Raw genomic sequence first — 15,269 nt, 5'->3', positions numbered from 1 at the left:
GAGCGAGAATAATACCTATAAGTGCAACAGCTTTGCACAGTGAATATTGAGCTGCCGATTGACACTTATCAGTGTGCTCTTCCTCATGCACCTGTCCAGTTTGTGTCTGCATTTTTGATCATCAGATTTCAATGCTACAGTGACATTAGTGCGATAACAAATGGCACTTTCTCAGCTACAGCATGATAAATTTGCTCCCTTCTGTAACATGCTGTAATGAAAAAAAGAATGAAACATATAGAACAATAGCGATTTTGGCATGTAATTGTTACTTCACTATGCATGAACAATAATGTAGCTACAACATAATAAAGAGGAGCCCTCCAGGGAGCACTTTTGCCACTAAAGGCAGGCTGTGTAATCTAGATCACTGCACAGGTTCAGGCCTACACGAAGACCCCAGCCCAGCCCAGCACATGGGCGATGGTGGGTAAAATGGCAAATGGCCTTCATGGCGGGTTCGACCCAGGCCCAGGCCTGAAGTTTAGAAGTATGGTTGTTTGGGATAGTTGGTTAGATACAGCATTGGGGGTCACAACGCTGGAAGACACGCTGGAAGACACGGAGCGAGACAACAGGACGAGCGCTAACTTTAAACTGAGTGTTGATTACCAGAAAAACAACGTATTTGTAGGCCCGCACACCGAAAAGGCCCAATCACTGCACATGAAAACCAGCAACTTCCAGGAACGCAAATTCACTTCTAGTCAGAGCAACTGAAAGGCTAACTGATGCAGTTATCAGCAGCCCTCGCTATCAAAGCAGCTTCAACAACTTCTCGCATAACTTTATCTATATTTCTATACAAAACAGAGCACTTCTTGCTGAAGAGCACTTGCTGAAGCTAAGTGGGCCTTCCTAATTTGAAAGTACCTGTATTAGTATAGCCCCACTCACTTTCGGCATCTTTTGCCGGTGTCAGGCGTCACTGCAAGCCTGCAGGCATCTACTTTAATCTTTTGTCCAAGTTTTTTTTTAGTGTGTGCGATATGTTACGCAAATAGAGCATGTTACGTTTCGCCTACGACGCGCGGTATAGCCGGCGCGGATGCAACGGACGCCGGGGCTTCGTTCAAAGCGGCGGACATTTTGGCCCGTTCAGCGCCGCCGATACGCCTCCCCGCCAAGCGCGTCCAAGCGTGTTTCGGTGCCACGTGTCTTCGTGTGTGCGTGTGTGTGTGTGTGCCACGCTTGTCAAAGCGCAGCAGCCGGGGAGAGGAGCTCCCCAAGTGTGAAGCGAGGAGGTCTGATCGGCGCCGGCTCGGCGATGCGTCACTACACTCGTCTCAACATGTCTCTCAGCGTGTCCGGGCCCAGAGTCACGTGGTCTCATCCCGAGACGTTCCTTCTTGCCCTCAACTCCGAGAGTATAAGAGCAGCTGCCCCCGGACGCCGAGAGAGAGGCTCCGATTTCTTCCGTTGAGTTACGTGCTCTCCCGTCTCTCCACTTCGGTCGACCTGACCGCCCGCTCTTTTGCGATGTTAAAATAAACAAGTTGTTCTGTTACCAGTCGACTCGTGCTTTGCCGGGACCTTCGGATGCTTCCAGTTGTGCCGCAGGCCGCCAGGCCAACGCTACCCTTGGGGCTTGCGACCCGATTGCAACAACGGGTGTCAGCACTGAGATTCCTACAGCTGGTTGCCAGCGGTGAGATCGCGACAACGGAGGCCAGCAGCGAAGATATGCGGTTGACTGTATGCTGAGCAGCACAACGACCATCCGGGAGCAGTGCAACGAGCCCTGTGTGATGACTGGTTGCCTGCAGCGGAACGACTGCGCTGAATTCTTGGCTGCGAGGTTTGGTGAGTGCGGGACTTTCTTCTACTGAGTTTTGCCAGGCTTTTGTTAGTGTCAGAAACAGAGCTGGTAATTGTGGTTGTCGTTGCTGCCGGGTTAGTTTGCGGCAAGACAATAGTAGGCAGTAGAGAAAGCAGCATTCGGAGCAGCCATGGATTTGAAGTCGTTGCGCAAACCGATATTGCTGGAGCTTGCAAGAGAGTTGGGTCTGGATGTCTCAGACAAACTCAGAAAACCAGAACTGCTAAGGGCTATTCTTGAGTTAGAAGCTGAGGATGACGAGCTGCCGGAATGCCTTGAGACCATTGAGGAGAGGGCAAAAAGACATGAGCTCGAACTTAAAGAGCAAGAAGAGAGACAGGAGCGCGAACTTAAAGAACAGAAAGAAAAAGAAGAGCGCGAACACGCTTTGGAAATGAAGCGTCTCGAGGTAGAGATGGAACGCGCTCGTAATGGAAGTCAGGCACACGGTGCAGGAGAACGAGTATTGTTCAAAATGACTGACCTGATGCGGCCGTTTAAGCTTGGAGAGGACATTGGTTTGTTCCTGGTTAACTTTGAGCGAACGTGCGAGAAGCAGGGGTTCTCTCGGGAAACGTGGCCACAGCGCTTGCTCACTTTGTTACCCGGCGAGGCGGCCGACGTAGTCGCTCGCTTGGAGAGAGAGGAGGCAGAGGATTTCGACAAAGTGAAATCGAGTCTGCTAAAAAAGTACAGGCTGTCAGCGGAGGCGTTCCGTCGGAAGTTTCGGGAAAATGTGAAAGGCAAAAGTGAGTCATATACAGAGTTTGCCTACAGGCTAATGTCAAACATGCAGGAGTGGCTCAAAGAAGAGAAAGCGTTTGGTGACCACGAGAAAGTTCTGCAGTGTTTCGGGCTGGAACAGTTTTATAGTCGGTTACCTGAGAACGTGCGGTACTGGGTCTTGGATAGGCCAGACGTTAGTACGGTGGCTAGAGCCGCTGAGCTAGCCGAAGAGTTTGTGACGCGTCGGGCTCGTGGAGCTAAGGACGGTCAAAAGGGTGAATTTGGCTCGAAGTTTGAGAGGCCGAAGTTCACACCCATGAGAGCAAAGGGGGACACACGTAGTTCGGATGCGAGTGAAAGCAGTCCGACCGAACGTAAGGAGACGGCGGCAGCCGAAGCCGAACGCAGAAAACGGTTCGAGATGAGGCAAGCGCGCGTGTGTTATACGTGGCAGAAGCCGGGTCACTTTTCGGCGCAGTGTCCAGAAACAAAAACAAAAGTCGTGTTTTTGTCCTTATGCAGCACTGACGAGAACATGAAGCTTCTCGAGCCTTACATGCGAGACCTCCTCGTGAACGGGAAAGAGTGCCGAGTGCTTCGCGATTCCGCAGCTACGATGGATGTAGTTCACCCCTCCTACGTAGAACCCGATATGTTCACGGGCAAGTGCGCATGGATCAAGCAAGCCGTGGAAGCTCACAGCGTGTGTCTGCCCGTAGCAAAAGTGCTTATTGAAGGAGCTTTCGGAGCGCTTGAGACGGAGGCCGCAGTGTCATCTATGCTGCCCCCCCAGTACCTGTACCTATTTTCGAACAGGTCCGATCACCTCCTGCGCGAGAAGGGGCTTTCGTTTGGTGAGGCTAGCGTTCAGGCCTTAACCAGATCGAAGGTTCGGGAGCTCACTGCAAAGGCGGTAGTTGCGGGACCGACGTTGTTGAACAATGAGAAAGGGTCAGAGGCGCAGCAAGCTGATATTCAGAGCACGCCCGAACTGAATAAAATTGAGCCTGTAGCGTTAAAGGCACCAGATACTGGAGAGGAAATTCCCGATGCGGGAAAGTTAGAAGAGCTATCTGCAGATTTGCTCATCGCGCCTACGTCAGACGGACTTAATAGGTTGCTAAAAGTCAGCGGACGGCTTTGATAGCCGAGCAAAAGAAGGATGGCAGCCTAGAAAACATACGCTGCATTGTCAAGGAAGGTATCGCCAAGAAAAATGCTCGCTTTGTGGAAAGAGGTGGGGTCCTGTACCGGAAGTATCTAGACCGCAGGGGAGTGGAGTTCGATCAGCTGATCGTGCCTCAGTGCTACCGTCAGGATCTGTTGCGCTTGTCGCATGGGGGTTCGTGGTCCGGACACCTAGGAGTTAAGAAAACTAAGGACCGTCTCTTGCAAGAGTACTATTGGCCAGGGTGTTTTCGGGACGCAGACCACTTTGTGAAGACATGTGACACCTGTCAGCGGGTGGGCAAACCAGGGGACAAATCGAGGGCGCCGTTGAAGTTGGTACCTATCATTACGGAGCCTTTCAGACGGCTCGTTATTGATACAGTGGGACCTCTGCCGGTAACAGCCACGGGGTACAGACACATTTTGACTGTGATCTGCCCAGCGACAAAGTTCCCTGAAGCAGTGCCGCTTAAAGAACTCAGCTCAGTTGAGATAGTCAATGCACTACTGTCGATATTTGCGCGAGTTGGGTTTCCTGCGGAAATCCAATCAGATCAGGGCACAGTGTTTACTAGCGCTTTGACGACAGCCTTTCTCGAAAGGTGTGGGGTAAAGCTGTTAGACAGCTCAGTGTACCACCCACAGTCGAGTTCCGTGGAGAAGCTCCACTCCGGCATGAAGCGCGTGTTGAGAGCATTGTGGTTTGAACAACAAACTGACTGGGAGCTGTGTCTGCCTGGGGTGATGTTGGCATTAAAGACCGCGCCGCATGCGGCTACGGGGTTTTCGCCAGCTGAGCTAGGGTACAGTCGCTCGCTGCGATCTCCGCTTCGCATGCTTCGAGACGGATCACTGCCCTCTCCAATGGCTGCAGACTATCTCTTCCACAAATGGCCGCCTCCTGCGCTGGAGCCTCGCTTTGCAACAATATTCCTTTGAGGTGCGTTACAAAAAGGGGAGTCTCAACGGTAACGCCGATGGCTTAAGTCGAAGCCCCTAACGTGGGAATCAGCCTCAAAATTGTTTGTTACTGATGTTTTTCTTCCTGAGGCAGGATTTTTAACATATTGCTTTTGTGTAGTGTTTCAAAGTGATGTGCTTTCTAGTGCAATTTTCCGATTTGTGGACGCGTTCTGAGTGCTGCTAAACTACTGTAAGGAACTAGGCAGTAGTATAAAAGGGGAAAGAGCCTGGCAGGGCTTAGTGAGGGTTGTGCCGTGCTTGCTGACTGAGCGGTTGACTTTCGGCGTAGTTCTAACGCTTGCCGGGAACGAGAACAAAAATGTCAACTCTCCCGAAGTCACTTTGCAGTGTCCTGTGTGAACCTGAACGAGAGAACGGGGCCTTCTCTGTACGCTGCGCTCAAGAAACGCCGAAGGACGACCGACTTCGGTTATGAGCATCATCAAGCGACATCCCTCCGGACAGCGGATGCAGTCCCCTGACCATCGGGATCTCCTTCCCCCGGCGGGGCGGTCTGTTACGTTTCGCCTACGACGCGCGGTATAGCCGGCGCGGATGCAACGGACGCCGGGGCTTCGTTCAAAGCGGCGGACATTTTGGCCCGTTCAGCGCCGCCGATACGCCTCCCCGCCAAGCGCGTCCAGGCGTGTTTCGGTGCCACGTGTCTTCGTGTATGCGTGTGTGTGTGTGTGCCACGCTTGTCAAAGCGCAGCAGCCGGGGAGAGGAGCTCCCCAAGTGTGAAGCGAGGAGGTCTGATCGGCGCCGGCTCGGCGATGCGTCACTACACTCGTCTCAACATGTCTCTCAGCCTGTCCAGGCCCAGAGTCACGTGGTCTCATCCCGAGACGTTCCTTCTTGCCCTCAACTCCGAGAGTATAAGAGCAGCTGCCCCCGGACGCCGAGAGAGAGGCTCCGATTTCTTCCGTTGAGTTACGTGCTCTCCCGTCTCTCCACTTCGGTCGACCTGACCGCCCGCTCTTTTGCGATGTTAAAATAAACAAGTTGTTCTGTTACCAGTCGACTCGTGCTTTGCCGGGACCTTCGGATGCTTCCAGTTGTGCCCCAGGCCGCCAGGCCAACGCTACCCTTGGGGCTTGCGACCCGATTGCAACAACGGGTGTCAGCACTGAGGTTCCAACAAGCACAACCACCTTTTTCATATCGTCACAGCTGCTCATGTCCTTCATTCTGTTTCTTTAACTTCTTCAATGCACTTTCTGCTACTGAAACAAGTATGTGGTCAGGGTAACCTGTGTCGGATAGATGCTCTTTTCTTAAGTCAAGCCTTCTAGACATTTTATGGGGGCATGATTTCCGGAGCGCATTGTCAAAATACAGGTTAGCGATTGCTCTTTTGACTAGCTTAGAATGAGAGGAATAATGCAGAAGCAGCATCTTGTTGTCACAAGGATGATATTCCCAACAAATATGATTCTCGAACAAAAAAATTTATGTCTAAAAACTGGATGGAATTATTGACTGGTATTGCTTGTGTTACCACCACACTCTCAAGACATCGAGAAAAAATGTTAATTACATTTGTTAAGTGATTCCACTTATTCTGCAAGAGATACAATCCCGTGAGCGTGTGAATATGCCTGCGAGCGTTTCCATGTTTGCACTTTACGTCGTGGAAACAAAGCCAATAAATTAGGCTTTCATCCTCTGTTTCTCTTGCTATAGCAACATGCCACTAAAGTGAGGACAGGGGCTACACGTCACTCTGCCTGCTACAAAATCTGCTCCTAAATGCTCTTGACAATTGTCACTGTTGTATTTGTAGAAATATAAGTATAGTATGCCACAACTGAATAAATGCTCCTCGTACTCTGTATGTCTGGTCATCCTTCTCCGCCCTGAGGCCCTTTTGTAATATAAATTACTGAAGGTTAATGTACTTAGCAAAGCATGCGCCAACAAAACATTGATTATTGCTATTTGAAACAAATCGCTGTTGACAGCATGTTCAAGCCTCAGTCGGCCTGATTTGTGGATGGGCTGAGCCAGGTTGGGTAGGTCAAATTGTTTTCAGGCTTGGGCCGGGCTCGGGTCTCAGTTTGAACCACCGGACTGGGCTCACATGGGTAAACATTTACAAGTGCCAGGCCGAGCCTGGGCCCGAGCCGAGAATCATGGCCCATGCAGTGCTCTAGTGTAATCTCAATCCGAATTGCAAATACATACCGCATTATTCCGAGTTCTCACCCATCCCCAAAAGATTGCCCATTCCTCTTTTTCATGAAGTTCACAAAAAAAGTTGCCCAACCAGGCAAAAGAAAAAAATTTCATTTGCCTGTTTATTCTTTCATGCTTTACTTTTTCCCATCTGCTCACTCAGACTTTCCCGACACCGCAGGAAAGAACTTATGAAAGGTCTTGACTACTGCTCATCCGCTGGTATTTATTCACTCCTGGTTTATGAATGTTTACTGCCTGGATGTCAAGATGTCACCCACTCTCATTTTGAAGAAGTGGGGGAAAATTTACAGTCGCCAAAGAAGTGGACAATGACTCAGGATGTTGCAGTAAATCATAACAGTATAAGACACGGTTTACGGCAATGTCTCTTAATGACTACTTGCATCTCTTCTGTGGTAGGAAGGGCCAATACACACGATGGTGGCACATGGCAGAAAATTCAACCACTAATGGATTATAATTTCTAAAATATACGTTTAGGTGGCAACACATGGTAAATCTGTAGTTTACTAGGTTGCTGTCTGCCATTTCTCATGAGGCCTCTTAGGCACCCCATCTGGCTCATTGCTCCTATTTCGTCCACTTCTGCTTTTGTTTGATAGCGGAAGCAGTGGCCACTTCCTTTTGCGACCCCTGTGTGGTATCCAGTGTTGGCTTCTGGTTTCGGTTTTGGGTCGTTTACGTCAGGGCGCCACTCAGCGCCAAACACTGCAAGTTGCCTCCTGTTTCCCCTCGCAGAAATAAAAGAGCATTCTTTGTCTGGTCCCCGACTGAAGCAGTCCGGCTCTTTCTTGCGGCGCTGCGCGTCCCGGCCGTTTAGGCCTCATGCCGTAAACCTTTCATCCAGCCACCCCGTCGTAGCTACAACAAACTGGCGACGAGGATGCCACTAAAGTGAGCACAGGGGGTACACGTCACTCTGCCTGCTACAAAATCGGCTCCTAAATGCTCTTGACAATTGTCACTGTTGTATTTGCAGAAATATAAGTATAGTATGCCACAACTGAATAAATGCTCCTCGTACTCTGTATGTCTGGTAATGCCTGGACATTACTCTGCTTCCTACGTGCCCTTGCCGTACTACTTCTGCTCCTCCTACTGCTACCGGCATGCAAGACGCCGCAACTACGTCTCCTCCGTCAACTGCAACTCCTCCGCCTTTGTTTTCGGTGCCCGGCATGGCGTTCGTACCCCACATGCCGCCTTTCTTGGCGCTACCCGGCACTCCTGTGGTACCGTGGCTCACATGGAAACGGTACTATTGCACGTTTCTCGAGGCAACCGGAGGCGAGGCACTACAAGACGAGAGGAAGAAAGCCATTTTACTGAGTAACTTAGGCTTCGAGGGGCAGCGTCTCTACTACGACGTCGCGTCGCAAACGGGCCAGACGGCTACTATGTTCGAAGACGTTCTCCGCATCGTCGACCAGCACTACGAAGAATGCACCAATCCCTTGGTGCACCACATTATATTCCGGGACAGGAAGCAACTACCTGGAGAAAGCTTTCAGGACTTCGTCACCGCGCTACAAAGCCTAGCGCCTGCTTGTGTGTTCGGCACTTGGCACGACGAGTCCCTTCACGACCAAATCCTCCAAGGCGTCGCATCAACAAGAATCCGAGAAAGGTTACTCTGCGAAGGAGCGTACCTCACGCTCAAGAAGGCCCAGGAAATCGGACGCACCATACAGCAAGTTCATAAAGAACTTCAAGTCCTTAACAGCTCGTCTGTTCAGCGCGTCTCGACGTGACACCAAGATGGCGTCGACAGCCATCACCTTCCTCGCCCGGGCGCGCAAGATGGCGGTTCCCGCCACCCTTCTCCCTCGACCCGGCGGCTTCAAGATGGCGCTCGGCGGCATGGCGGAAAGTCGCGACCTGGGGAGGCCGGCCAACATGGCGCGCGGCCCGAACTCCGCAAAGCCAGTCGAGACATCGCGGGCCATTGCTACCGATGCGATTCACTTCACCACATCGCATCTGATCCAGCCTGTCCGGCAAAGCACGTTTCCTGCCGTGCGTGCGGAAAAGCAGTACATTTCGCTTCAGTTTGCCGTTCGAGGAACCGAAAGCATCGACAGTCCCCTGCTCATACGCAGCTTGATTTCGCTACATGCCAACAAGTGCCAGGAGTTCCAGCTGATCCAAGCGTTCAGTTTCCGTCTCTTCCGCATAACCCTCCTTCGGAGTTCACCCAGTCGTACTCAGGACAATCGGAACTTGTAAATGACTTCATCCACGATGTGCATCTCCGAGCTTCAATGCAACCAGTCTCGGCGAAACTGCGTCCTCAACTTCGGGTTCTCCGTGAGCAAGCCTGCGCTGCAAACAGTATTTCACCGCTGGAAAACAAAGTTCAGTCAGTTGTTGAGGCACCGCAGCCAACTGACAAGAAGTCGCTGCATTCATTTCTTGGTGTCACGCAATACTACGCTAAACTGATCCCCCAGTGCGCTGAATTGGTAGAGCCACTTAGGAAACTGCTAAAGCAAGGACAACCGTTTGTCTGGGATCAGGATACCGAGTATAGCTTCCAGACTATTAAGGAGGTGATTGCATGCGAATTCGGCTCTTACGCCAAAAGTGTTCAGACGTACGTGGACCATCGTCGTGCATCAAAATGCCCTCAATTTCGTCCAGGAGATCTTGTCCGAGTACGTAACTCAAGAAAGTCCGGTCCTAAATACTCGGGTCCATTTAAGATTTACTGTAGGGTAGGTCGCAATACTTTCCCGCTTGAAAATGACAAACGATGGAATGCATCCAAACTTGTGAAATGCCCTGCACTACAGGATTTTCTTGGAAAATTCACTGAAAAGAGTCACTCCAGTGACTACCCTTCCCTTGATGATTGTCTCCCACCTTTTCTTCCAGTTACTACTGGTATAGGGGATACATTACGTTTCTTGTAGCGTAATCGTGCAGTACGCACATCATTACTACAGTGCTGACCGCCATACGAATTTGTCTTTCATGCCAAAAAGCTTTTTTAAGCTATATAAGTCCTTAGCATTCTTACGGGGGGACTATGGAGTGTAAAGTGCTTTTATGCACAATGTCCAATTCACGACAGCCACAGACTGTCTCGAGTCAGGCTCAGGGCGAATGAGCCACCCATCAGTGCTGTCCCAGGGGGCACACAGATGTTTGTACTGTCTACTTTTGTACTTTGTGAATTTTTTTTCATGTATGATCTGTGTGTGCAAGGCTGCATCTCATCGTCTTCCCAAGACGGGTGCTGATACTCTGCAGAACTGGATTGCAATAGTTCATATTCAGTTTTCATGTGCGTTTTTCTTAAATAGGGAAGCCAAAGATGTCATTTTCTATTGTGTAAAGATGTCATCACGAAACACATGTGTTACAGTGCTAACATGTGTTCTTCTGTAACTCGTGACTTACTTTTGTTGCGAGGAGAGCGAGTAGCGCATTTTCCTTTCAAGGGAGAGGTGATGTGGTATCCAGTGTTGGCTTCTGGTTTCGATTTTGGGTCGTTTACGTCAGGGCGCCACTCAGCGCCAAATGCTGCAAGTTGCCTCCTGCTTCCCCTCGCAGAAACAAAAGAGCATTCTTTGTGTGGTCCCCGACTGAAGCAGTCCGGCTCTTTCTTGCGGCGCTGCGCGCCCCGGCCATTTAGGCCTCATGCCGTAAACTTTCGTCCGGCCGCCCCGTCGAAGCTACAACACCCTGCTCAGGTCAGTACAGCCAGTCCAACAAAATTCTGACTGGCCCCTGTCAACGGCAACAGCAAGAGGGAGTGTGCATGCTGTTCACGTGTGTGTAAAGGAAGGTCTTTTTCTAAGCGCATGCCTGTCCATGAGGGCAGCCAAAATCACAACTTACCGTAACGCTTACAACCAGCCATGCCGAAAGTGTTTTACTGAGAAGTGTTTGGGACGAGATCTAGATGGTGGTTTGAGTGCCACCATCAATGAGAGATACATTGTTCCATTTTGTATAAACTATCACTACAATTCAAACGCAAACAAATGTGAAACTATTCCAATGCATTGTTTCATTTGCACTATCATTTGCATTTGTAACAATGGCTTAATTCACATTCCAAAATGTACACTTGGGACTACTGCATACTTAGAAAGTGGCTACAGAGCGCCTGCATGTTACACCTTCATGTAATTACAGGTACCAGGCGTTCTGGTCTGTTATTTCCTGTTCGCATTTCAATTTATGTTGATGGCATATATTATACCAAATGTGCACCCTGTGCAGGTTATGGAGATGTTTGAGCAGAAGCTGCTTCCGTACTTCCCCATGTGGCATGCTTTGTCAGTACTACCAGACACGTGAGGCTTTTATGCACACTGCTGATTTAAATGCCACTCATTTCAACACTTACATTTTGGAATTGAAGGGCAAATGAGTGAGACTGTTTAATGAGAAACAGAGACTTCTTCCAGGAAGTGTCTAATTGCCTACATGCTACTCTGTGTGGGGAAGAGAATGAGGAATTAACCCTTTAGCACCCCCTGTACTAGAACTAGTACACTTGGTTTTGCATCCCTGCATCATGAACAGTTCAATATTTCCTTTTGGCTATTAGTGTTTCTTGTATACAGAGGGCACGCACACACACCCTACCACAGGGTAGAATCTATTGTTTAATCCATACCTAAAACTTTCTTGCCAATTCCAGCAATACTACGAACTTGTGATGAATTGTGATGTGTACTCGTTTTTCATTTATTTGCGCTCGCCTGCTTTATATATTTGTGTTGTCCTTTTTACAGTGTTTAGTACATATTTGCAGTGTGTTAGAAACAAACTGTCAAATCTATGGCTTCATTTCAAACAACGGAACATGCATTCAAAGTTTGTTACACTAGATGTATAGTACACTAGCAGTTACAAACCGGCATTTTTTTTTAGCTGTGTTCCAGCATGGATACAGAGTTTTTCTTTGGAAGGAAGCCATTTTGTCACATGTGCGATACTCTGGGTGCAGTTGAGAGCACAGCAAAAATAGAAGAGGACATTGATATTGTGATTGTGCCGCCAGAACCAGCTGAAGACACGGACGAGGAGGAAGGTGACGACAACAACACCTATGCTTTCACCGTGATCGATGTCTGCGGTTAGTGTAGGTTAGCAAAGCCTGTAACAATATTCTGCAAAAATGGTTTCATTGAAATAGCATTATCGAGGACACCTTAGCCATGCTCGCGATGTTGGCATTGACGCTGCCGTGCTTGCTGGGTGGTACTACATGTGTGTTTGGATGCTCATGGCGGATGGTCACGGTCACTATCCAGAAAAATTTGGAAAACAGCTGCGATACCAATTTTGTCATGCCCGAGCATCATGGAGATGTGAGAAGTTAACGGGCCCTTCACACCTTGGAAGAAGGTGAAGAGAGTTTCATACAAGGAGATAGGAGTGCATTGACAAGTGCCTTGGCCATTGAAACCCCATGCGCCCAGTATACTAGATGTAGTACACCATTGTAAATTGAGAAACAATGAATATCTCCCCATAATATTTTAAAATGTGATATTTGTGTTATTCTTTCATTATTCACAATATTTGAGGAAAATTGCACAAGCAGTTTTATCATAGGTCCTAATGGGTTAATTGAAAGGCTCTAGGAGAGAGAGGGAGGAAGAAATATTAAAAAATAAAAATAACATGGTTGAGAGTGTTTGGAAAAGATACAATCCACTTGGACTTTGTCAGTGACAGACATGTTCAACACAGGGTGTGTCGGAGATCCGAGGAAGCTGACAAGAGGTTACAAAGCACTGATCATGCAGGATTTGTAAAAGTTTCAGAGAAAAAACTCAAGGGTACTCAAGGACTTTCAAGGCCGTGTCAAAGTTTTTTCAAGGGTGCAGAGCGCTTTCACATGTAGCATGTTTTTATTGTAACAACATTTCCAAAACACTATAGATAGTTTTACTGTACTAGAGATACAAGAGTTATATTGGAATGTCCATCCAGCCTTGACCAATTCAAGTACCTAACTTGCACAAAAGTTCACAAAATTAATGCAGCTGCTGAGACCACTCTTTTATAAGCTGGGTGATGTTCATGAGTTCTACTACTTCACTTTTTGCAGTCTTTTGATTTCACTATGAACGTGATGCCACTAGACGCTTCCGCCTTTTCTGTGTAGTGTTCCGCTGAAGCAGTAAAACTGGCAATGACTTCTTCAAATTCCTTTTTTCTCATGCTGTCAATTTCACCTTCGACCAGATGTTTTTTTGGCTGCCTAGAGCAGTGGTTTTAAACTCATCTCTGACACAGAGCAGTGTCCAGTCCACATAGACAGGAAAGGGTGTGCGGCCGCCCTTTCCTGTCTGTCCCTTTCCCCCACCCCACTTTTTTTTTTTCACAGTGCTTGCCTGCAATCACATGGGAATTCTTGCCAAGAAGTCAGCACATGGGAAAGGGAGCCAAGGTTCACATTGCACGAAGATACGTCAGTACGGGTGTAACGCTATTCAAGAAAAATGCGGTTTGCAAAACTGCCTGCTATATAAGCACGGGCAAGGGTGTGTCTTCTGCACATAGCTTCCTTGGCATTACCTCTACTGCTCATTTTATTATACGTTGAGGGGGAAAGTTGCATAGCACATGCACCTACTTTCAAGCAAAAGGATGGCCATGGTGACGTTTAGCCTTGCTAGCGTCTAACCTTGTTAGCATGCTATGATTGCTTTGAAAGGTCCATCTGCGCTGGTCAATCCAATGCCAATGTTTGTGTTTTTCCGGCATGGGAACTCCTACATCTACCCCACTACGAAAAGGAACACTCACAATTGAGCGAGACAGGAAAGGGGCAACAGCACAGTAGGAGGAGAAAGAAAAGGTGCGCTATTCAGTGGGGCCATGCAGGCCGCACCATTGTGTGCTGCGGGCCACGTGTGTGAGACCCCTGTCCTGGAGTCCTCAAACTTCTCCTTTTCTTTGCACTTCTACGTGCACACTGTAGTGGTTCCTTGCTGCTGACACAGATGTCCTTAGCTCCTTCATGATGGCGACACTCAACTTTGTCAACTGCCTCACACTGCACACTGCACACTGCCCACTGTGAGGTATTCCAGTTCCACGAAAGTTGCTGTTCAAAGTGGAATGCGTGTGCACATGCGCCGGCTTTAAGTTTTTATACCACTGTTTTTAAAATGGGGAGTTTGCTGTGCACACGCTGATCCAGCATAAAAAGCGGGTCACATAATCGATCTTGGACTGCATTACTGAATAATTCCATAATGCTTAAGGGAGAGAAAAATTTCTGTACTTTCAAGGGCCTTCAATACATACCTTTAAATTTCAAGGATGTTCAAGGGTTTCAATGACCTGTGTGCACCCTGTGATAAAGTCATTTACAAACTGTAGGCAATTTGCACCATGAAAGCTAGACGAACTACCACTTTAGTGTTGCCATCTTTATGAGCGCACAAAATGTGCAAATGAGATGGGATGAAAAGTATCAGGCAGCTTCATTCATTAACACACATGGTTAAATAAATGGCTGTGGTCATTGTCAATCGGTACTGATTTCGTTAGCCAAAGCTTCTGTTGTTCACCTACATTGGTTGAAAAATCAAACTGCCCAAATCTTCTTTTCCCTCAATGGTCAAGTGTTCCACTGACAGCAGTGTAGACACTCGCACAAATCGCCCACTCTCCACAAATATGCTCTTGTATTTTGTTTCAATGACAACAGCTGAAAGTCAACAGCTGGTCCTTTTCTTTATTGTTTCGGCTTTTCTGCAGGTCTTGAAAAGTGTGAGATAATATAAACGAGCTGCCCAACCCACAAGCCACTCAAGGTTCAGTAAAAGCTTTCAGTGAAGTGCACACTCACCATGCTATTATCGTGTTGTAGCTCGGCAGGCGTGTAGTTGAAAGGCTCCGGAGTGTCGTCCTGCCGAAGGAACTGCAGCTGCTGGTAATGGGCCCACTTGGGTACGTAGCGGTCGAGCGGGTGGCCACCCTGTGCTGACTCCTTGATCTTACGCACCTCGCGCTGGAACTGGGAGCGCAGGTTGGCCCACTTGGACTTCACCATAGATTCTGCAGAACGGGGAGGAACACCATGGTGGGCCGATCAAGTTGTCCAAACGCTACTTTGTCTCACAGCCCCTCCTGTCTGTATTGCTATAAGACTTGGCAAATAAACCAAGTTAGCTGAATGTGTAAAAAAACTTACAGTTAGGCGAGTTGGTTATGTTTCACCTTGGATAAACAGCACAACACAGTAATTAGTGCCTGTCCTGTCACTTCTTTAGCTCTTGTCTGTGTCTGTGTTGCCTGTTTACCCAAGATGTAGATGAATGTAGATAAAGTGAAACAAGCTCTCTGCACCCCTAAAAATTGCACACATGCTCCCAAAGACGACACCAGTCTGGCACATGTAGCACAAAGTACTGC

The 15,269-nt window shown here is 48.5% G+C and overlaps 1 protein-coding gene across 1 annotated transcript in view; it reads right to left on the bottom strand.

Moving 5' to 3' along the window:
- The window catches only part of LOC126516795 (uncharacterized), a 48,823-nt gene that overhangs the window by 23,041 nt on the left and 10,513 nt on the right, over nucleotides 1-15,269 (bottom strand). The window contains exon 2 of the mRNA XM_050166899.2: nucleotides 14,704-14,912. Within this exon, the coding sequence (XP_050022856.1) occupies nucleotides 14,704-14,912 (209 nt within the window). The remainder of the gene's footprint in view (nucleotides 1-14,703; nucleotides 14,913-15,269) is intronic.

The sequence above is a fragment of the Dermacentor andersoni genome, chromosome 1 (genome assembly GCF_023375885.2).
Source record: "Dermacentor andersoni chromosome 1, qqDerAnde1_hic_scaffold, whole genome shotgun sequence".
NCBI lineage: Eukaryota > Metazoa > Arthropoda > Arachnida > Ixodida > Ixodidae > Dermacentor > Dermacentor andersoni.
This window is presented reverse-complemented; position numbering and strand designations above follow the sequence as displayed.